The sequence below is a fragment of the Pempheris klunzingeri genome, chromosome 23, assembly GCF_042242105.1.
Source record: "Pempheris klunzingeri isolate RE-2024b chromosome 23, fPemKlu1.hap1, whole genome shotgun sequence".
Lineage (NCBI taxonomy): Eukaryota > Metazoa > Chordata > Actinopteri > Acropomatiformes > Pempheridae > Pempheris > Pempheris klunzingeri.
The window spans coordinates 9,504,578-9,528,284 of record NC_092034.1 but is presented as its reverse complement, the minus strand read 5'-3'; the positions used below and the strand labels follow the sequence as shown (position 1 = coordinate 9,528,284).

Genomic DNA, 23,707 nt, shown 5'->3' with positions numbered 1-23,707 from the left:
TATGCATTATCTGAACAAATATAGTATGGACTGCATTATGTACTGGCAGTATAATTGAATTTTATGGGGTATGGTATGGCTGAACAGTAGGATGGTTCAGCATTGCCTTCCAGTATTATCTACATTGTAAAAGCTGAATTATACTCAAGTAAGGCACTATTTGCATTTACTTAAAGTTTTATATATATATTTTACATTAAAGGGAAGCCACATGTGTAGGTCGCCCCTGCTTATTAAATTTGATACGACAGCTTGAACGATTAGGCAAGCTGCAGAATCAGCCATGTTGCGTTTTCCAGCTTTATGTGTCTGGCAGGGTGAACCATACAGCAGCCAAACTGTTACAAGCTGCATGCACACGGTTCAGCGAGTTATTGTTTGCCCAAACCTGTTGCCAGAATTTGCCCCAACCTGGCCAAACAATGTATTCACTTAAACTATGGCCTGGTAGAACACTTTGATTGGCCGCTTCCATAATTGCCATAAAAACAAACCGGCATGCATTTAATTACATATAAACATATAACTGAAATATAAAATTACCAATTCATTCATAGGCATATGATGCTCCCAATGTTTGTGTGGGCTGCAGTTTCCCATCCCTGAACTACTCCCAAATAAATCTATATTGGCAAGTGCATATGGCATTGAGATGTCCTACAGCAAGGCAACTCAAACTGCTTCCCAGTGGCCAGAAGATAAGAGTGCTCCTGTCGTATCGTAGATAATTGATGTACAATAACAGAACTTTTGTCAATTGCCCAGTAGATCTGTTAATTTTTAGGGGATATTTTCTTGCCAATGATGGCATTTCCTCCTTCTGGTTTGCTTTGGCATCCAAGGGAGGGTGATTACAGCTGGTCATTTTTTTCCTCTAGGCAAATGTGCCAGACCCATGCAGTTCTTGATGAGAGCTCCAACTGTCCCGCCTAGTGCAAAAGCAGAATGATGAGCTATTTTAACTTTATCCATGGAATTGGTGCAACTATTTGTCAAAATACAAGTTTAAGCGGATTTTGAAGCCACACATGTCCTCGCCGGCTAGCCGTGTCTTTCCACTCTTAGACTTCGACGTGGGTGCAGCCCCCCAGACCCACCATGAAGTTGGTGTATATTTTCAAGTTTGCTCAATTCCATATCTGCCTTTGGTGGCCACTCAATGCTCATCCTTTCTTATTCAAGTTCATTACCTCATTCACTATTCTAAAGTTGATTCCACTGAAGCGCAGCGTGTCAAAGAGTGGTGTGATTAACATCATCATTACACAATTCAGTGGAGTATCTCCATTAATTGTATTTTTGTATACCTTCAAATTATCTCTAAATGAGTAGATAATAGATAAAAAGCTGCTGTATCCTTTGTCTTTGAATGTCAGGATAAGGCTTTTGTGCTTTGAAACAGAAGTACAAACACAGGATCATTTTTATTATGTACAGACTATGAATGAGGTACTATTTTGTGTGATGGAAGAGATCGTAACACTTTTTATAGAGGTCAAGGTAGCTCTGGAAGGACCCTTATTTACTATTTTCATTTTTTATTCGCGTTTGTGTGCATATTTTCATCTTCTCAGACGTCAGAGAGGGGACAGAGGGAGACAAGAAGCGGGGAGAGAAAAGGATGAGATGAGAGGATGAGAGAGCTAAGTGCTTTTTAGTGACTCAATGACAACCGTGACCAAAATCGTATTAAGGTCACAATGGGGGCGGTGGGGTGGAGTAAAGAAGCTTTTCAAATGAATCAATTCTCTGTCTCAGTCTGCTTCTCCTGCCGCTCAACTTGTATCTGTGACGCAATAAACGTGGATGTCCGAGGCTCATATCACAGGGATATCTCAGCCTATATTGTATTTGCAGTGAAAGATGAGTGGATTTGACATGAACAAATTGGTTCTGAGTGATCTGAGAAGTGACCTTCCTGCAACCAGCGGCATCTTCTGGTCAAGCGACAGGGCGATGTACTGTACAGCAGCCCTGGGAGTGGCGCATTTCCTTGTAAGGGATTTCATCCGAATCCTTTACTCCCTTCTCACACCATCTCCCTCGGCGATTGTGTCGTATACCACTTCTCACATCCCCACCACTAATGCCTTTTTCTATAGATCATTACCCTCCTCTCCCCTTGCCACTGTTAGCGATCGCTCAATCAGAAATGCCGGCCTCCCCGTGGTCCCTGTTGTGTGGCCGTTGCTCATGGGAGGTGAAGAGGCTTCGATCGGGGACGTTTGGCTATTTACTTTGATTTGATCTATTGGGTCCATGTGCAGTTCCGAGTTATTGGCGAATTTGAGTTGCCAGTAATGATGATTCAGATGTAGCCCAAAGCTATTGTTGCCCAGACATGGTATGGACTTATCGTGTTTCAGTGACAGCTGGAGTGTTTGCTGTTGATGAGGTGTCGTGCTGTACCAGTGTACAATTTTATGATGTGACAAACACAGACGACTCCCTGAAAGCCTCTCCCCTCCCCATTATTTTTCTCTCTTTTCGCTCTTACCCTTGCCTGACACAGCCCCACCTCACTCTCTGTTTTTCATTGGCTCACCACCTTGCATTAATATTGTTCTCCTCTAATAACTTTCCCATCTTTCAAACTTTACCCCGCCCGCCCCTACCCACTGACCTCCATACCTCACTCTGTTGCACTCTCCATTTGGAGGAGAGGACTCTTGTAAGCCCTGGTAACAGAGGTTAATCCTCTCTTATTAGAACCGGGATTACTAGAGGGGAAGGGACAGGACCAGCAAAATGCCATGACTGACATAAAATGCTTGCCCACAAGAGGAAGCAATACATATACTGTGGAGAGAGTTCAAATGTAATGGCTGCAGTAGTTTTTCAACAAGCTTTCAGTGTGCTTATTGAGCTGTTGAATCAAGACAGCTTTTATATTTCACTTACACCTGCAGCTATTTACATTTAATAAAACAGGACATCCATAAAAATACTATTTTCTTGCCAGTAACCACTGTATAGAAGTACATTTTAAAGCTGCACCAATCAATATTTTTATTTTAACAAATGATTGTGTGTAATGTGAAAGGGACGACTCTTATTATTGCCCAAGTCTAAAGATTCCTTTCATCTCTGTGTGCATTTTAGCTCATTGTTTTAGTTTTACAGCCTGTAGCATCACATTTTGGTTCAGTCCCACCGCTTTAGTCAGTCTCTCCTCCAGCAGGCAGATATTTACAGCGAAAAAGTTCTGCTAAACCCACTGAACACTTCATTCTGACACAAATCAGCACACCACAGTTGCACCTCATACTCAAAAGCTTGTTTGTAAGCAGCCACATGTCTGAATGATTTTACATCTCTAGGAAAAGTCATGTACTGTACGTCTGCTTTATACATTCACATCACACACATATCTCTGCAAAAAAAACATTTTGTAAAGTTTAAGACCTGATTAATCTGTCTTTTTCCTACAGGCTCATGTGCGATGCAGTGCTGTTTTCTTCTTCCTAAAAGATTGAATGTTGTGTGTGCCTATTCCACTAACCCCAGGCTCTTCTTGTACTGTTGTGTGACTGTTATAAAAAAAAAAAAAAAGACTTTTCCCAGTTATTACATCAATAATCTGTTCTTTATTTTTTCTTTCTTTCTCTCCCCTTCATGCCTAAAAATAGAAGTGGAACAAAAAGGTAACTAAATACCAACAACTTTTCTTTTTCATCTGCATTTTCATTTGGGGTACTTGCTTTTGGTGACGGGTTGCTAAAGCAGGTTTCTGACATTTTTAGGTTTGTGTTCATTGTGTGGTTCATTGGTGAGGTTGAACGTGTCATTCATGGGGAAAATGAAATTGCTCAGGGAAATGGTGGTAGACATACACCTAATAAGCACAATGGTTTCTTTTATTTAGACCTGTAGACTCCTACCTTCATTCTCCAGCGAATTCACACACAAGTGTTTTTATTCCCTAATATAACTGAAGATTATTCCAACTAAGCATTATCAGCTGCATAATATTAAAGGAGAGGGCTACTGTATACGAGGTGATCAATAGCTTGTCCAATAAGCTGTCAGCATTTTTGATTACAGCTCTAACATGATGATGGCTATAACCTTCAGGGACTCTCCAGTCAATACTTGAGACAGATCATAACAGTCATATTCTTACCTTATCAGCACTGCACGATGCCGCAGAACATTCGCCAAATCTTGACTTGGAGCATCTTGTTTGCAGTGTTCCCTTTTTTGCAGGAGCTGGAAATATGTCCTGTGTCAGACATTAACTATGAAGCTTGATTTAAGTCAAAGATGGAAATGGAATCATTAAACAAGAGTCAAGAGTTTTAGTAGCTATGGAATATATTTCAAGTTTCATAGTAGTCATTAATTAATGGCATACCACTGAAATATGTGGCAAAGAGAATGGGCAATGAAGGTGAAGGGGATGTTAAAAAACATTTCATAGAGATGACTTTATAGAGATGAGAGTGCTGCTGTGATAACTGTTTTTGTGCAATTCCCCATGAAAGCCATGATTGCTTTTGTATCGCTTCTCTAATATCTCTCATTCACTCCTCCATCTCTGTGCTTACATCCTTAAATAGCATATTTTACAACCTCCTCAGAGCCCAGTGTGCTGTCAGTACAAAGCTTACCTACTCTGACCTTGTACCCTAGCACAACTCATCTTTTTCCACCATAGGAACAGCCCTTTTAGCTTTTAGCAGAGCAACCGCTGAGATGTGTGCCAAGGCGCTATGTCAACGGGACGCATCTCGCCACATTTTTCACCTGCAGGTAGACAACATGTTTAATCTTAAGAGATTACAAGGGAAAGAAGCCTCTGTTTTCGCTGTCTCTTTTTCCCTCCTTCTCCTCGGAGCGTGCAGCTTTTGCCTCTCGATGGATCTGCGGCTACAACCTGTCAGCACTGTGTCAGGCTCTCGACCCAATACAGTGAAAGGAGCCTTCACACACACACTTTGTTTTTATATGCGATGCACCGTGGGCCCAAACCTGTGGATAAACGGGAAACTGTACTGTCTGAATTCTCTCTTGTTCCTTTCTGTCAGACTTGCACTTTGGCCAGTGTTTCTTTTCCTCTATGATGATATATTTTGGTCAGTAAAATACTGACATATTTGATTTTTGATATTTTGTTTAATTAAAATGCTAAATCGTCTTTGAATTTATAGTAATTAGAATGCTTGATTTAGATGTCATCTTTTTATAAAATGGAATTGCCTCAGTCCAAGATAATCCATAATGAACTGAAATTCGCTTTCACAAACGCTGCTATTGACCTGCTCTAGCTGTTCTGCCTTGGCCTTCCTTTATCAGATTTGAGTACAAACCAATTCACATATAATTAGTTTACTGTGTGTGGTGTTGTAAATCATGCCGCAGACTAAAAATGTCATGTGGATGAAAAAATGGACAGGCAATCATTATATGGATGATGTAATTACTGTATTTGTTTTTTTTTTGTTGTCTTTCTCCTAAAGGGCTGCCTCAGCCAATAATTACAGTGTAGCAATTTGTCAAAATCTTACTTTGGGTTTTGTGTCTTTAATAGTATTTATTAAAAACTGCCACCAGGGTGTTTTAATGAAGGAAACGAAGGAAACCTTCTTTTCTGGTGCAGGTGTACTTAGTTTAGTAGTAGTTCTGTACAGAGAAGCCATTCTGTCAAGGGAAACAATCAAAAGTGCTTAATTTCTCATTCTGTGGTAAGTTTTAACAGCATCTTCTTGTTGTTTCTGCTTTACATTAAGTCAGAAGAGATAACCCTCACTTAATCTATTCACCCCTCCCTACAAACTCTGTCAGTTCATTCAGTGACATTGTTTAATAATTGCCTTCAGGGTCTGAGTTTTACAGCATTGACAGTGTCTTATACAAACATTTTAAACTGCAATAAGTGACTGAAAATCAAATAGCACTTATTGAATTTGGAACGCTGCTTGAAATAATAAAAATCAGTGGAAATGTTTCTATATTATTAGATTAATTTTAATTGCAGATTTAACTGCAGATTTGAACTTGAATGTAGTTGCATCCAGTTGTGTGTTGTCGCTGTTTTATTTATTTACCTATAATACCTGCCAATGTAACTCTGTACTTGTCTTTCCCCTATTTTGGCTCCTCAGTATTCCTGTGCCCAGGGCTTCTGCGCAGGGTGTACCAGAGCGAGCACCTCTTTGAGTCAGACCACCAGTCCGGAGCCTGGTGCAAAGACCCTCTCCAAGCCTCTGATAAGATTTACTACATGCCCTGGACACCATACCGCACTGACACATTGACCGAATATTCCTCCAAAGAAGACTTCATCGCCGGAAGGCCGACAACAACCTACAAACTCCCTCATCGGGTTGATGGAACAGGCTTTGTGGTTTATGATGGGGCGCTTTTCTTCAACAAGGAGCGCACTCGCAACATTGTGAAGTTTGACCTGCGGACTCGTATCAAGAGTGGCGAGGCCATCATTGCTAACGCCAACTACCATGACACATCTCCATACCGCTGGGGAGGGAAATCAGACATTGACTTGGCTGTTGATGAAAATGGCCTTTGGGTGATTTATGCTACTGAGCAGAACAACGGGCGGATTGTCATTAGCCAGCTCAATCCCTACACGCTGCGTGTTGAGGGGACCTGGGACACAGCATATGACAAGCGCTCAGCATCCAACGCCTTCATGATCTGTGGAATCCTCTATGTGGTAAAGTCAGTGTATGAGGACGATGACAATGAAGCAACAGGAAACAAGATTGACTACATTTACAACACAGAACTAAGTAAAGATGGGTTTCTGGACATCCCTTTCCCCAACTCCTATCAGTACATTGCTGCAGTGGATTACAATCCCAGGGACAATCTGCTGTATGTTTGGAACAATTACCATGTTGTGAAGTACTCGCTGGACTTTGGAGCATTGGACAACAGGCTCGGTAAGACCAACATATTTTTTACATTCATTTTCAGTACTTGGGTCAATTAAGTGTTTCAGAGTGGGCATGATGGGCTAAAGTCATGGCATGCATATGGTATTGACAACAGCTGAGACTTGTTTTTTTATTATAAATTACAGAGATGACATTGAAAAATCCCACATTTGGTTTTTACCCATGAATGTTGGGAGAGGTGGTCCATTTAGCAGTCCTAACCTTTTGGTTCAGAAAAGATATTCTAAAAAAATACTTCATGAAATTTTAAATGGATTTTCATACTTCCAAGAGGATAATTATCAATAATATTTTGGTGATCTACTGACGTTTCCTCAACATGAACCATCTTCCGTTCAGCCACAACAATATACTGTCAAAATGGAATTGGCAAATTACCAGTTTACTATGCAAACTCCCCATGGGATGAACCTATACCCTGCGCAAGCTATTTTCAAGCATCACCAACAGACCACAAACCCATTTGATCTACTGAAGAAGAACAAATTGCATTTGTAGCCTTGGTACTTGTTAGGTTCTCAGAATAGCCCAATTCTGTGCAAGTTGTTTTTGTCAACCCACACTTTTATATAGTGACATGTAAAAACCACTTTGTTTGGAAAGCTTTTACACTTTAAGCCTTATTTTTTTTCCAAATCTGATCATGTAGAAAGACATAATATAGCACCTCAAGAAAGTGTGAGCTGGTGATAATTGCCTATATGGAATGCTGCTCAATGTGTTACTTCAGTATTTTCAAAAAATCACCAAGATGGAAGTAAAATTAAGGTAAACACAAAATAGAATACTATAGATACTTAATGACAATGGCAAAAATCACAGCAACAACCACTGGTAGCATCCATATGATGATTATCAAAATGAGGAAATATTTGTCAAGCACAAAAAAATGATGATTATCTTTAAAGCTATGACACATTGGGAGTTTAACACAGTCGGTATTTCACACTTCGTGTTTTAGCCACAAGCAAAATCTTTTTCTCACTCTAGCTGTTGGCTTTGCAAAGGAACAAGCGACCGGTCACATTGAACTTTTTTGAAAAGTCTAATTTCTCCACTCCATTGTTCTTTTTATAAATCGGTGCTTGTTGGGAAGCATGAAACGGAAAAAAAAGAACCTGTTTTGACACACCAAGGCATCTCATCAACAGCTCTAGTCAAAAATGTCACAAGTTATTTGACTGTGAAGTCCTTACCTTACCTGCTTTCTCCTCTGGAGCTCTCTTTACCTGCCGCCTGCCGATTTAATTTATTTTCCTTAGCTGGCTGCTACTCTAACCCAAATCTTTTTTATAAAAAGTCCTGCTTCAACACTCCCTGTAATATATTCATTCATTCTGTGACCATGCTTACAGTGTTTGGTTTTGATAATACACAGCTACCCTTAATATAATTTGTTGTAGTTAAGGAGAGTGAAATTGTGTTGTTATGTGCTTTCTGTGTTAAATGATTATCCATCACCTTTTAACAGTGATACATAATGATGATCACACACACTTGCATGTACACCCCCACACATATTCACATGCAAATGAAAATTCTCAGTACTAGACTTCCCGGCGAGATGTCGAGTTGTGTGTTTGGCTGCTGTTGTGCAGAATAGGCTGCCCTCCAAAGAGGCTGCTGCATGAATATAGATAGTAAAATGTTGCATTAAGTGGATGGATGGAGTCAAAGAACAAATATAAATGTCAGATAAACAGACTGAATAAGAAATGAGAGAGTGAATGAATGGACTGTGGAGTAATAAACCATTTAATCTGACTCCCAGACCAACTACAGAAACAGAGGATGCAGACTTATTCTGGTTAAAGCGTTTGTAAAGTGTTTTTAGCTGTGCAGATTTTCCACACAATTGTCTCACGAGGAGCCTAATTTTGAAATTGCAGAATAGCTGCCACAAAATTGTCGGAATCAGCATCAGTCTGTATTTGCTGTGGAATCATATTGTTTGAACCATTTACATGCCCCTCTAGTGAGGATGTGTATAGATTGAATAGCTGAATGTGATTGAGGAAAACTGAAAATAGTGGTCACAGAAAGTTACAACAGCAATGGCTGCTGTGAAAGAGCAACTAGGTTGTGCAAGAGGAATTTAGATATCCTTTACCAAAAAAGAAATGCTTTTAATACCAAAACTAAGGCATACATAGGTTTAGCAATGTAGTGCAACCAGTAATGTGAGTTTGACAAGTTAAACCAGTGAGCCAGTGCTGCAAACATGAGTTTATGAAATTTGATCCAGAGTCATGATCATCGTCAACCTTTCCACGAAGATGTCATTGTGCGATCTCTCTAACACAAGCTCATTTCCACTTGCGCTTCCACCACCATGAGCATGCATGACCTGTCATACCAGTGGAGCATGTTATATGGACAGCAGAGCAGGAGAGGCATGGCCGGGGCCCACAGCTGGGGCCCAGTGCCGTGTGCCCAAACAACAGGGCCATGGCACACCACATGCTACAGGGCGGTAGGCAGGGACAGGGAAGTGATATCTGGAATTGCACAAAAGGCAGTATCTCGACTTCCAGCCATCTTATAATCCTTTTGATGCCTTGATCTCTTCCGGCAATCTTTTGGTATCATTTCAGTCTTTTGGTAAAACGCAGATAGGAGTTCGTTTTTTTTGGGTTGGTTTTTTTTCTTTGCCAAAAAAAAAGTGAATAACAGTTCATGATATTCATGAAAAGAAACCTATTTTCTCTGCATTTGACGTACTCTACAATAATCTGTGCACACAGAGCAATATTTTTGCCCAAACAGGCTGTTTTCAAGGACGGATGGTCTGTGCCCAAGAGTGCTTCCATGACAACTCCATTAATAATTAAAATCACTGAGTTGTTGATAATAATAAAAAAAAAGTGCTAAATATGCACTCCATACAGCTTTGTATAGCCAGTAGCATTCAAGAACATAAAGCTTAATTAAGAAAAATTTGACTTTTGCCCTATCATTATATGGAAGTTATTCAAACTCACTGACAAATGCAACAATGACCAACCTAGAGGTCGTTGATCTTCCTACAGTTGTGAAAATGTATTGACTCAACCTGTCCATGACCCAGTTTAACCCAAACCCTCCAGATCCACCTTTTAGTTGTGTTCTCACCTCTGCCATGACTGTGTGGTTCAGCTCAGGCGCCCCCTCTTACATAAATTGTAGTGGATTGTTAGCAAGATGGAGAGGCTTGCAAACACCTCTGAATGGAAAAGTTGCATGAAGTAAGTGTCAAGATAACAAGAAGGATAATTATAACTGATCAGGCGATCACCCTTGGGAAAATGCTATTGCTCCATCACATTCAATACTGTACAACACATCATTTTAACAATGTCTTACTGAAATCATGTCGCTTCTCAACAAACCATCCAACCACCTATCCATCCATTCATCCATCCATTTAGTGAAATCTCTCAATAACTGCTGGATGGATTGCCACGGAATTTGGTACAGGATGAACTGTAATAACTTTGTTGATCCCTTAACACAGAGCACCACCATCAGAACCATTTTTTATTTTATTTTTTTTACAATGGTAGATGCTATGATTTGTAGTCTTTGTGTTGTCCTGTCAGATTAAGATTGTTGTATGTCTCAGCGCTGATCCAACATGATAGTATTAGTAACTGAATTTAAACCAGATGAAGACTAGGTGCACGCATCGCCAAAATAAATTGCTCCTGGCCTCACCTTTACTAGAATAACCCCTGAGCTGTCTGCCACGGTGAGCATGAGGCACTAGCTGCATTGACGCCACAGGACTACAAAGACGAGGGCAGCCACATGAGAAAATGTGCATCGGTCTCACACACCCGCTGCTACAGCATTAATATGCTGTCATAAGATAAAAATCTGTGCTGCATATGCTACAGTATATTTGTGTAAACATAGATGCAGTCTAAAATTTAATCCCACGTTGTTGTACTCTATAGACATCTTGTGGACGTTACAATGTTGTGTTTGCTGTTTATGCACTTTTCATTTTCAATGATTTCTATCATTCAAATTAACATATTCAGATCCAAGTGTGTTGAGGACTGTTTACAGAATACAGCAATCAGTGTGTATTAGTTTGTTGATACTTGAGCATCTGCGGGATGTTCCCTTTTTCTTGCTTTTTAGTGAGGCAACCTCCGATGCCTGAATGTGCCACCGTAGGAGTGATTCTTTTGTTGGCTCATGATTGGTGCAAAGGATGCGGCACAGCTGGTGTCATAGATACATCCACTGTCTGGCAGTCCTGTAATTTTGCCACATGTTGCCATCTGGCCAGGGCACGGTGCCAGCCCTGCTAGCCTGGAAGGAGCCCACAAACGTGGCAGCCCAACCTTAATACCGAAACGACCAATGTTTTGGATGCTCCGGCCCGACTTGGCTCTATTTAGAAGTGCCTGACACATGCTTAATTCATTAAGACTGTCTAAGTAGTAAATGTAGGCTGGCATATTTTGGTGGCGATAATCTGAGTGTGACTCAATGAGTTGTTAAAGGCACTATTGTTTTGGGCTTCCATTGCATGTGCACTAGCCTTCCAGTAACTATCATTGCTTTTGATTGATAAACGTATACGTGGTATTATGTAGGTGACACTCTGCCTTTCTTTCTTGATTCAAAAACTTTATAGAATATCCTGCTTAATAATTCAAACTAAATGCTACTATTCCATAAAAAACTCTCTTTTGCATGCCACATGAAGCCCTTTTGATGTTGAGGCTTAGAAATGTAGGCTACATGCTTATTTGCAGGCTACGCACTTACCACATGCCTGGTGCACCTCTTGCAGAGGGCAATTTCCTTCGAGGGAAAAGTGCAAGGTTTAGGATTATACTTTGGAATGATTTTCCTAACACGTGTACACGCATAAACACACACTCACGCAAACACATGCACAAATGCACTGTGTTCTTGCAAACCCTTTAATGCTGCAACACAATGGGGCTCTGTTAGTAATGCAGCTTTAGATTTTTTAGCATGGAAACAGGGAGAGCTTTGTTGACGCTTCAGAGCCTCTTTGAGTATTTCAGAACCTTATTCCCTCATGTAACAATCATTTGTAAAACATAATCATTGTAACCCTTTTAGCACAGTTGTGTTTTGCTGATCTTAGTATACTTTTGTTTTATTTCTCATTTCATGAATTTGAATGAACCCTTTGTCAATTATAGCAGGCAAGCTCATGTTTCAAGTGGTGCAGTATAAGCATGCTCATTCGCTCTGTGTGATGCCCCATTATACATCACATGATTTTGTCTGGCGTCCCTCCTCCTGACTGGCCATCCATCATGGGCCTTTGCGGCTCTACCTTGATCCAGAAATCATACACAGATCACCTGTGTTGTGAGAGGGGTGGCAGGCAATCCCTCAGTTAAGGCCAACACCCTATCCATCTCACCTGACACATACAGAAATGGAAAAAAAAACATACTTAGAGTAAAAATACAAAGGCTTTTGTCTAATGTCAAACTTGTGGGTGAATGGGCATTATTAGATACAGGTGTATTTTCCCTACCTCTGTACATGTATATGCATCTTTCAGTGTATAAAGCAAAACTGCTCGTGGTGTTTCAACCCAGCTATCTTCATGCAGCTGATCAGCAGCGCAGTGCGTGATCTAAGCAGGTAGTTGGCAGCGATTTCACCTGATGATATAAAAATTCTAAAGAAAAAAAATGTGTGTAGCCTGTACTGTAGTGTGGGCACTACTGGTTTCTCTAGAGACAAGAAAAATTGCCACATTACAGTAGATTTGTGACACACAAGCTCAAAGTGATTTATTTTGGCCAATCATCCGAGTAAGCCTAATTGAAGGTCTCTGAAGCATTTTTAACTCTCTTTATCACTAGTGTTGTAGTTCCTCTGCACAGCTTTGCCCTATCCATTTGGCCTATTCTTTTGTTGGTTGACAGTCTTTTGAAAAGCCTGACTTCAGTTTTTTATTTTTCTATTCTTTTTTTTTTTTCAAATGGCAAAACCTTGGAGGAGTGTGCCCTCCCTCTTACTGAGCCTGAAATCTCCACACTCTTCCAGGCTTTCTTCCTTTTGCTTCTCCTGGTACATTTGACAATATTTGGCCTTGTGAGTTGCCAGAGAGACTTGAGTTTGGCTCTAACGATAAATACGGAATCCAACATTCCTCTGTTTAACTTGAAAAGATGTGGATTTCTGTAGATTTTAGTGCACAGCATTACACAACTGTATGTTTTGTATTGATACTATAGATGTGTCAAAGTGTGGCAGATAGCCTCATGCATTTTTGATTTGGGTTTTTGAATGTATAAAACGAATAACTACAAATCTAGCTAGCAAAATCCTCTTTTGCAAATGCAGATGAGCTAAAATTCACGCACATTAGACAAAAAAGCAGCACTTTTGTTTTTGTGCCTGTACATACATTTAGTGCACGTCTGTGTCGTGTATTCAGCACACAGTACTTCACTGTAGTGCATATGCAAGCAGGCTTTGCTCAGGTCTCCTCCGTCATTTAACTCAGACACTGCGAGTGTCTGTGAGGGCCTGTGTCCATGTGTGCATATATATCAGCACAGAGCATACGCTTCTCCCAGTGCCGTGTGACCTCCATCGATGCCCTCTCAAGTCTCGGGAAGAGAGCTCCGGAATGAGAAATTAATTGCCAAACAATGCATAGCTCCCATCCATTACAGTTCTCATCATGTCAGATGATATCGAAGCATTACCGGATGTCTGGCTGCATAATTTACCCCCCCCCCTACTCACTCCACCCAACCACCACCACCTTCACCCCCCCCACACACACACAAACACACATCTCAGTTGTACTCTGATGGATTCGTAGGCCTGCCACATAAGGATCCATTAAATGTATCATCAGAAATTGTTTCATCGTTTTATTTTCCCACCATTTTCCTCAGCAAATGAGGACATGTGTAGCGTGGTGGGGGGGTGGCATGACACGACCATTTGAGAATTGATAAGCTGGGAGCTGAGTGAATTATTCCATTATGAAGCGGGTACTGATTTTGTTAGATGGCTTAAATTAGATAATGTTCCCTCTTTCGATGCATGGATGTACAGTGCTTAACAAATGTATTAGACCACCACCCAGTGTAAGGTGTTTGCCCCCGCTGCCCTAAATTAACAGTATTACTGATAACCAAAATATTTTTTTAATTTCTGTAATGGTTAATCCACCAGTATGTGTAAGCTCTTTAATCAAAATGATGTATTTGAAATGATGTAAAAGGAATCTGGAGTAGTGGAACTGATGGACTAGCCAAGTCAAAGTCCAGACTTGAATCCTATCGAACAGATCTGGGATTTATTGAATTAAAAAATAGATCACACACAAATTTAATCCAAAGCAAGTCTCTGGGAACAGCTCGGAACTATTTGGAACTCAATAACAAAAGAGACGGTCGAAAAGTACATGAAAACAATCAGGGCCAAAGGAGGTCAAACTAAATATTAAGATTTTTGGTTAAAATATGTGAATAAGGACTATTTAGTTGTTCCAGTTTGTTATTTGCCTAATAAATAATGATACAATGTTTAATTTGAAACAAGTTTTTGACAGATTTCTAAAATATTTGTGTTTTCTCGTTTTTATGACAGGTGGCCTGATAAATTTGTTAAGCACTGTACATTTTTCACAACATAGATGAAATTTTGCGATATGAATTAATGCTCAATTAGCTGATGGCTGAAAACGAACAAACCGTTTTTGTTTACATGTTAAATTCTCAAATTTCTTTTCAGTTCTCTCTGCTTTTATTCTGAAGGGTTTCGTTCACACTAGAACACATCCTTGAATGTTGATCTCACATTTGTTACATTTCTGTACTGGTACCAGAACCTAAATAACCTGTTTTATGTCATTTATTTCAAAAAAACGTGCAATGATGCAGTTAATGGGTATTTTGTGCTAAAAACCTTAATTTCTGGTGTCATAAATTGTCAAAATTTGTAATTGGAATGATGAAGAACATAAATAATTCCATTATAGTTTGTAACATTGAAGTTTGACTTTCTTTTAGCTGCCTTTACTTAAAAAGATGTTCTGACTTCCGACCTTCTTTTAGAGAAGTAGACCTATTCACAAAGTGGAAGCATCACCTTTAGATCAAATAGCTAATTGAAAGTGTTTGGTTGAAATTCATTTTTGAGATATTCACATTCACTTCCCTCTGAAAATAAAAGTCTCAGCACCCAGAAATCTAGTCCAAAGTTAATGGGTGACACCACACATAAGACTGTCCAATATTTTCTACAGTATGCTAGTCCCACTGAAGATGTAACAATGTATAAAGGTTCAAATACTAAAATTAGGAGATAATTGGGTTCAGCACAAGGTTGGAAGAGTCACTTTACTGTCTGACACTCGTTTCATTTTCACCACCCGAAAGCCCTTTCCACCTCTTTTGATCTTGAGTCTGGAGAAGTTTCTCCGAGCCGACGAGCCCGCTCTCGGTGCGGAAATGGCAAGTCATATAAACCGGATTCATTTCATAATAGCGTAGCAGGTTTTTTTCCTGGAGCGAAGTAGAGTGGGCTTATCTAATTGTGAAAGTCACAAGCCCTGGGATACAGAGAGAGAGGCTAATTAGTAAGAAATTAATGCTTTGAAATGAAACACAAAGCTCTGTGTGTGGTGGAAACAGACTTCGTGCATTTGGCGAGGGGGATTTTGTGCAACAGAAGCGGGGTGGAAACGATGAGTAGAGTTTGTGTGCCCAGAGAAGTTGGTTCCTCTCTTTTATGAATGAAAATGTTGCCTGTTGAGGTGTAGGAACATTCTTAAGCCCCTTAGCTGACAAATCATGAATATCTCATAGCTGGCTGTTGGTGTTATTCATTTTTAAGTAACTTTGTAGAGCCTTTGAGAATGCATTGAATCTTAAATATACAGCTGATAAATTACTTTGAGGTTTGAGGCCATTTTATTTAATTGTACGCCTTTATTTTGGCTTGTATCACTGTGTAATATCTATACATTGTAGGACCTCGTTAAAAATACTACAAAGAGGGAGGACTGGTGAAGTAGAGCTAGAGAAGAGTAGATCCATGATTAGTCATTGTTCCATGTTTCCGTTTAGTTCTATAGTTTAGTTGTTTCATAAAACTCCAAACTCACATTCAAATCTTCCTCTAAGGTCACTCACGACTCCCCTCGGAGCATACCAAAGCCTTGTTCACCTCGGTGGTGCTCTTTTTCTCTCTTCATCCCTTTGGATAGAATTGGAAAGCTGGCAAAGCAAAACAAAATGTCCTTGTGTTGTCTCCAAGGCGATAGTGTCTGCAGACTGTGGCTGCTGTGTGCTGCTGGCTTTCCGTTTTTTTTTTTTTTTTTGCGCGCTCATCTCATGGAAAAGATATACAAGTTTGCTCAAGGACACTTTCTTCTTTTCCACTCCTGCACTCTGTCTCTTGTGTGTGTCTTTGCTGGCGTATTTAACATGCTGTGTGTTGAAAAATAATTCAACAGTGGGCTCAACCGGATCATCTGGAAGTATGGAATTACATTCTAGACATGGTTCCTAGTGACTTTGAATTAACCTCAGGCTGTGATGCTGATTTTCTCATGCCATATTTCTCTGTACTGTCATATTACCTTCAGCATTAAAGATTGATTGATAATTTCCTTATTATTATTTAAAACGACTAATAAACTAAATTCATGTCATTGTCCTTGAAATTTAGATATAATGATAGCAGAGTATTTGACACGGTCCCATTCTGCTTGCTCACTTGTTGCACTCAATGTTGGCAGAATAGGAAGAACAGGAAAGCCTCTTGTTATTATTTCTTAAGAGTATTATTCCAAAATGATTACCACCACCACACCACTAAGAGCTAATTTTGCATTGTTATGCATTTGAAGTACAGATGGGTACATTAATGAGTAAAACTAGATGAAAACAAATTGCACAAAGTTCCCCTTTAAGTTAGCTGAAGCTGTGACAAGCTGAAATATAGTGTATCAGAAGCATATGAATAGTGTTCTGGATATGCCTGCTAACATTAGCCACCATAAGCTTCTGGTCATACCAGGTCAAGCCAGTGTATGTTATTGCACAAAATAAGTTTACTGAACTGAGCAATAGTGTACTTTACTACTTGTGAAAAGAAATGCTTTAAAGCCTAATATATAATCTGGTGTCCTATTTATTATGATATCTTTCTATAAACCTATGACGTCATGTGTCCCTGTGCAGTTTCCTCCCTTATATCAGTCTGCATTTTGTGCAGCTAAAGCAGCAAACTCCCTCAGCAAAAATCTGTCACAGTCAGAATCGCTCCTCTATCAGCATCCTGACCAGTACGATAATACCCTTATCCTAATGGGCCGTCTGCACACCTTTTTAGCCACTAGCTTTCCTGAGCCTGTGCTTTGTGACCTCACCTGACCTCAATATGAGCAGTGAATTTCCATGATCAGATTTCCATGAGCCACTCTAATGGTCTCCTTTGCTATAAGCAGTTTAAGCACCACAGGCTGATTTCAATTATCCTTAAATTGATGCCATTTCCCTTCACCATGAGTTGGTTAGACATATTTGAGGTTATCATCACTTCTCCTCAAAATACAGAAGCACAAATAGCACAAATAATGTCTCATCATAAATAATGAAATAAATAGACTTGCGTCGTTGGAAATATTTCTCCCTCATATTAACATGATCGTTGCTGCCAAAGGATCCACTGGGCTGCCGTGCCGCAGATTTATTATCATGTCTAATAGTGGTTATAGAATGTAAATGGTGATGTCTTGGTGGCTGATGGAAATGTTAAATTCCTATTTGAGCATTCATCTGATTTATTTATTTTTTTTAAAGCCCTGTTGATGGGTGTAAGTGTCAGTTTATGTTAACTGATCAAGGTTTGTTCTTCAGTGTGTGGCTGCCATTGTGCGAGCATGTGACTATGCAATTGTGTTTGCTTATTCGAGTGTTTGCATCGATATACATCAGAGTAATAGCATTGTCTCCAACCTCCTAATCTTACCAGTTTACTGCTCTATACTTTGTCGATTTGTTTTACAGCCTGCATAACCAGGTAGTTGGGAGTAAAAAGGTGTATGCTTATAGTTCACATTTCAGTTCAATGAGATTCTCATTTTAGTTCTACTTTACTGATGAGTGCCTCCACAGGCCCGCAGATCTTACAAACACAACAAACTCTTTTGTTAGCAAGAGAAAACAAACACTTACTCAGTCTGGAACTCCTGCTGCGATGGCAACCTATTTAATCAACCTTGGCTGTCGGTGAATGCTGTTAAGTGTTGAATGCATCGACTGCTGATAGAGGTCTGGTTGTTGTCATTACAGCCTCCAGGCATATCTGCAATTCCCAAACAGTGGCACTAATTTATGTTGTCTTATTTCACTGCTTTCACATTCACCATACAGAGAAATCGCCCGATTGCAAATTGAAAGTCACTGAACTGGATTTGAGCAGTGATGTCTGTTATCTCAGCTCTGTGAATGTGCGACGTCCATTACACCTGCCAACCCAAAATCGACCCTCATTAAATTTTGTTTTGCTCCCCTTTCATACAAAGATTGGGACCATTTGTCACTTCTGTCATTTTGATTGTATCTCTGCATTAGGCGGAAACGACGTCTATCCCAAATTGCATTTTTGCAAAAGGCCCCGATTGCGTGTGTCTGTGAGAAAGTGGTCTCGCTTGGGAACTTATTCAAAGGGTCTACTGCAAGCTTTCCTCTTTGTAACCACACACAGTAATAACATCATGATGTATAGAAATGTCAAAATAGTATATTGGAGAATCTTTGTGCAAAAATAACAATTCCAATGTATAATGAATAACATAAAGTAACGTGACTAAATAAAGAACTTCTAGAGGACACAGTTTCACAGAAAAAGCCTGGCGGATTTTCACTGTCTGTAGATACAGTATTTTATGAAGTATGACCTCTCTTTTTGTCCTCTGACCCTCTGTGGCTGAACCAAGTCCACACATTCATAGAGAGCCAGTAGCTAAATTAATTTTGGGCCTTCTATTTTCCAATCAGGGACACAGGGGAAGGAATATAAAAGGGGCAAAATGGATGAGTGGATGGGATGATTGATGACTGTGAGTCAAGGAGGTGTATATGAATTTGAGTAGGAAGAAAAGGATTATTGAGCCAGTGTATGGGTGCGTCTCGGCATGCGCATTTGTTGGTGTTGTGATGGCCCCTGGCCCTGAACAGCTCAGGTAAACAGTGTCATTAGCAACTGTAACCACAGGGAGGACTCACATCCAGGAAATAGGTATTCCAGTTTGTCCCAGCTGACCCTGACATAGCATGTAGCTGCAACCCCCAGCTATTGACTCGGAGAGATGTGCAACAGCTCTCGTCGACAGCTGTACTTGGACTGCACAGCTGTGTGTTAGCTTAGCCAGGGGAGGTCCCAGACTAGACACCATGCATGCCCATGTCACACCTGCCACTTCCAATTGATCCTCTTTGAACTATCTTTTCTTAAACTGACACATAGAAAAGAGAGAAGAATTGAATGGCCCTACATACACTGTCTGTTGCACCAGCACCAAAATACATTTCCTTCTCTGACAATAATGAAGCGTGACTGAAAAGAAAAAGACGTTTACTCTCATTCTTCTCTTTCAAACTTTGCATTTTCCCCCAGAATCCACTGGTTCACTTTGTTCCTTCTTTCCCTCTTACCAGAAACTTCCTCCTCCGTGATGGTGTACATGGACACAACGACCATGACGACCAGGACCACCACTCGACCAACCACCGTTACAATGACAACCACAACATCCAGGACTACCACTACCAAGATGCCTGCTACTACAACGGCACCGGCCCAGTGGCCACGGACCACATCCACAGTGATGGCCCCTGTCCAGACGCTGGTTGAGGGTTTGGTCCCAGAAGAGGACGACAGGGCGCCAGCTTCCTCCAAGCTTCCCAACATCAGGGTGGAGTACTGCAATCTCCTGGTGATGATGGACATCGCCTGGCCCAAGACCAAGCAGGGCGTGGTGGCCAAGATGCCCTGTCCTCCTGGAACCATTGGTAAAGTAGATTTTTGCAATGTCAAGTATTCAAAGGGAAATTCTAGTTCTGGGCTCTAATTTTTGTAATTTTAGCCATCATTCCTTCCGGTAAGAACCAAAGTAGATTAGGGAATACAGATGTTTGATGGGGCAAGAAATATAACCAGTCAGAGGATCATCAATTTTTAAACAAACCCCTAGGTTTGCATAGCTTATTTTGGAACATAAAATGAGACCCATTCATTTATCTCTTAATTCATTTTCAACAAATAATTTCCTTCAGATTCATGATGGCAGCAGGCTACAATCACATACCTTTATATCCTATCATTTGCCCCCTGCTGTTTTCTCTTCATGTCTCATTTGGTGGTAGGTCTGTTACTTAACAGTATGTGGCGCGCCAATAGAGTATAACAATGTTTGACATTACATGTGATTCCAAATGGTCATATGCAGTTAAGATGATTAATTTTCCATAACCTCAAACATTCCTCTGTTTGAAAAACTACTGCTACTGAAATATATATGTTATTTCCTTATTTACTCTCCTCTCTGCGACGATGTCAGTACTCTTGTTAGGAGACATAGTCTACTGTAAGGCTCTTCGCCTTGATGTTGGTCGTTGGTGTGTGTTTTGTTTATGTTTACACTCCCCCTGCAGCAGTCGTTCTCTCGCTTCCTGTCCTCCCTGCTCGCTCTTCATTCCTGACTCACTGATGCAAGCCTAAAGATAGCTTAGCTGTGCATCTGTATGGAAACTAGTAACTAGTACACCACACACCCATATTTATTTCCCGTCTCTCAGGATGCAATTGGTTTAATTAATTAGTGGCTCAACACATTTGTATTATGAAAAGGCTATTGAGCTTTGTTTATCAGGCATCACACTATTCGTTTCTATATATGTTGCTACAGCTCTGTCTTTGTATCAATTCTAAGAGAATGAAGTCAAGTGTGCATTAAGATAAAATCAATGTTGGCTGCTTTAGAAAGTAAGAATGTCTGAGAGCAGCAGTTCATATTGTAAAGAGACCTTGCCACTGAGCAAAGACTCTGATGCCATAAGCTTGTAGATCATGCTGCGTTCTTAAAATTAGGAGATGAATAACAAGGGAGGAATTGAAGCGTAAACTTTACAGAGAGGTAACCTAGAAACTCTGATTTTGTGGGTGTCTGTTGTCGTGTTGCATAAATAAAGCAACTAAGTGGTGGTAATACATTATTCCAAAGCTGGAAGAGGAGGTGGTGCAAAATCAGATATGTTGAAATTGTTGAGGAATTTGAAACTTCCCTATGATATTTTTATAGAGCAAGTCACCCTAGACCAGGTAGTGACGGCATACCCTCAAACCTGGCTCAAAGCCTAAAAAAATCTGTTCACTTCAACACACACACACACACACACACATATGCAGGCTTCATTAACGGGCAACACCGCCACCCGTCGAGACCTCACTAACAGCCGTCATATGGCAAGATAAGAGGAACACATACCCCATCTCCCCTCGGCGCACTCTTCAAAGCCATTGCTCTTCAGACGACACTGCCAAGCAGAACACGACTGTGTGAGCTTCCTCTGCCACTCTTTGAAAGTTCCTCGAGCTCCCCCTTCCATCTACCTCACTTGGCTCGCTGTCATTCTGTCTCCCCCTACACCCCTCCGATTCCCTCTCTTACTCCTCTCTTTCATGCTGCTTCTCCTGCCTCTCGGTACAGGAGGAAATGCAGAGTCCCTTATCTTATAAACCCATCAAACATAAGGCTGTCCAAAGTGGACAGGGGGAGGAAATTATGTGTCAATCAAAATTTATATCTGTTAATGCTGGTCGTCTCACCCTCCAACACAACCTCCCTCTAAGTACAGACAAGGGCAGTTTAATGTCAACACTCAGCATGTAGCCTCGCTGATGTCAGCTCTAAAAATATAGACGCAAGTTATTAGAGGTATGTGAAAGAACATGTCAGACACTGTTTTTTTTTTTAATGCTTTGGATCCATTGTGAAATAACAGATGCCCTCAGAAACTGATGGGTTACATTATATGTCTCTTGTTCTTTATTTATTAATCAATACAGTTGAAGGTAGGTACAGCAGGATCAGAGAGCCTTAACAGGTGACAGTCGCACTGTTTATTTTTAGTCAATATGTATGTAGGTAGTACTAAAGCCCATATGGAACACTATTACAGTCACTCCCCAATCCACATCTCTGTCAGCAGAGACAGTTTTTCTCGAATGGGCTTAATGAATGAATCCAGCTATGGCTGACTTAATTGGCACCTATTTTGGTGTATTTTGTCTCTCACGCAGGAGTTGAACTGTCGCACACATGCGGACGCTGTCTGACTTTTAATGATTAAATACAGACACTGTCTGGGCGAACAAGGCTGGCCTCAAGTGAAGCAACTTAATTTCAGTCACCATAAGATAAAACCATCCAATTACATTTTGCTACATCCATTAATTTAATCACTTAAGAATTGCATTTCTTGGGATGTTGTGGTTTTATTTGGGCAAGTTTTGCACATTAGAAAAGTGCTTGACATTCAGAAGAATTGGGCACAAGTTGACAAGACTGACAGCTTTGTATATAATGGAAAAAAGTAACGTAGTAATGCAGTCCCTGTTACTACGGCCACTGACCCCTGCCCGATGTTAGAACCCTTTTTAGTGTATTTTTTGCATGTCAAGCAGTCTGTGGAGTCCCAGGGCTCAGATGCTCCTCCCACTTCCTGGTTGGTGATCAGGTGACACTGATCAGTACCCAGTTTGAGGACTTCAAACAGCTCGCCACCATGCCTCTCTTTAATGTTTCATGTCAACTGTTTGAGAATATTAAAAACACTTTGTGATACTGGAAAGAGGTACTCATTTTGCCAATGTACCTTTCTTGGTTGATTGTTAACAATCCACTGTTTTTGCAACCACTTACTGTGGTACTAAGACTGAGAGCACACACACACACACACACTTCAGGATTTCCTTTGTGAAAAACACTGGGCGCAGGGTCGCTGTTTGATTGCATCTGTGGCTTTTGAATAGGCAAGAATTAGCGAGGTTTTATTTTCGTTTTAGTTCCTTTTAAAGAAACAGTTTGTAACTCTATTTTTAAAGGTCGTCTTTTGGTTCTATGTGCTTATTTGATTTGAACCACACCCCTTTCTCCTTTGCTGCATTGCCTGTTGAGTTTTGTATTCATTAACTATCTATGTTCTTCGCAAATAATTGACTTTAACCAATTACATCAGGTTCCATGTTGCTTCCCTTTACCCTAGCGTGCTGGGTCGTAACAGTCTCCTAAGAGATATCTCAGAAGCATGCGCGCACACACACACACACACACACACACTGACAGACAAAACATGTTTCACTGTAGCTGTTCTCTCTGTAATGACATGACATCCATGTCACTGAACCCCTGTCTTTTTTCTCTCTCTCTCTCTCTAGGCGTGGCCTCATACATGTGCGTGGGTCCAGAGGGATACTGGGACCCCCAGGGACCCGACTTCAGCAACTGTACCTCCCCCTGGGTCAACCTCATCAGCCAGAAGGTACCAAGCTGCACAATATAATCAGCAGAAATTGTGCTACTTTAAGTAACATCACAGCTGGTTTGTTTTGAAAGTGCTCCTTGTAGTTTTTCTGATCAAGAATCATTACATATTATTTCTCTTTAGAGAAATGATGATGGCCTGAAGGGACTGTATTTAAATGTTATTGTGGTGTGTACTTTTGGTGTTTTTTAACAGAACTGTGCCCTTTTAAGCTTATTGTGTGTA

The 23,707-nt window shown here is 40.5% G+C and overlaps 1 protein-coding gene across 3 annotated transcripts in view; it reads left to right on the top strand.

Annotated features, from left to right (window-relative positions):
• Positions 1 to 23,707, top strand: part of LOC139222593 (adhesion G protein-coupled receptor L3-like) — a 141,957-nt gene that overhangs the window by 57,497 nt on the left and 60,753 nt on the right. For all 3 annotated transcript variants that reach the window (XM_070854397.1, XM_070854396.1, XM_070854394.1), the window contains exons 4-6: positions 6,105 to 6,905; positions 19,595 to 19,948; positions 23,376 to 23,479. In XM_070854397.1, the coding sequence (XP_070710498.1) occupies positions 6,105 to 6,905; positions 19,595 to 19,948; positions 23,376 to 23,479 (1,259 nt within the window). The remainder of the gene's footprint in view (positions 1 to 6,104; positions 6,906 to 19,594; positions 19,949 to 23,375; positions 23,480 to 23,707) is intronic.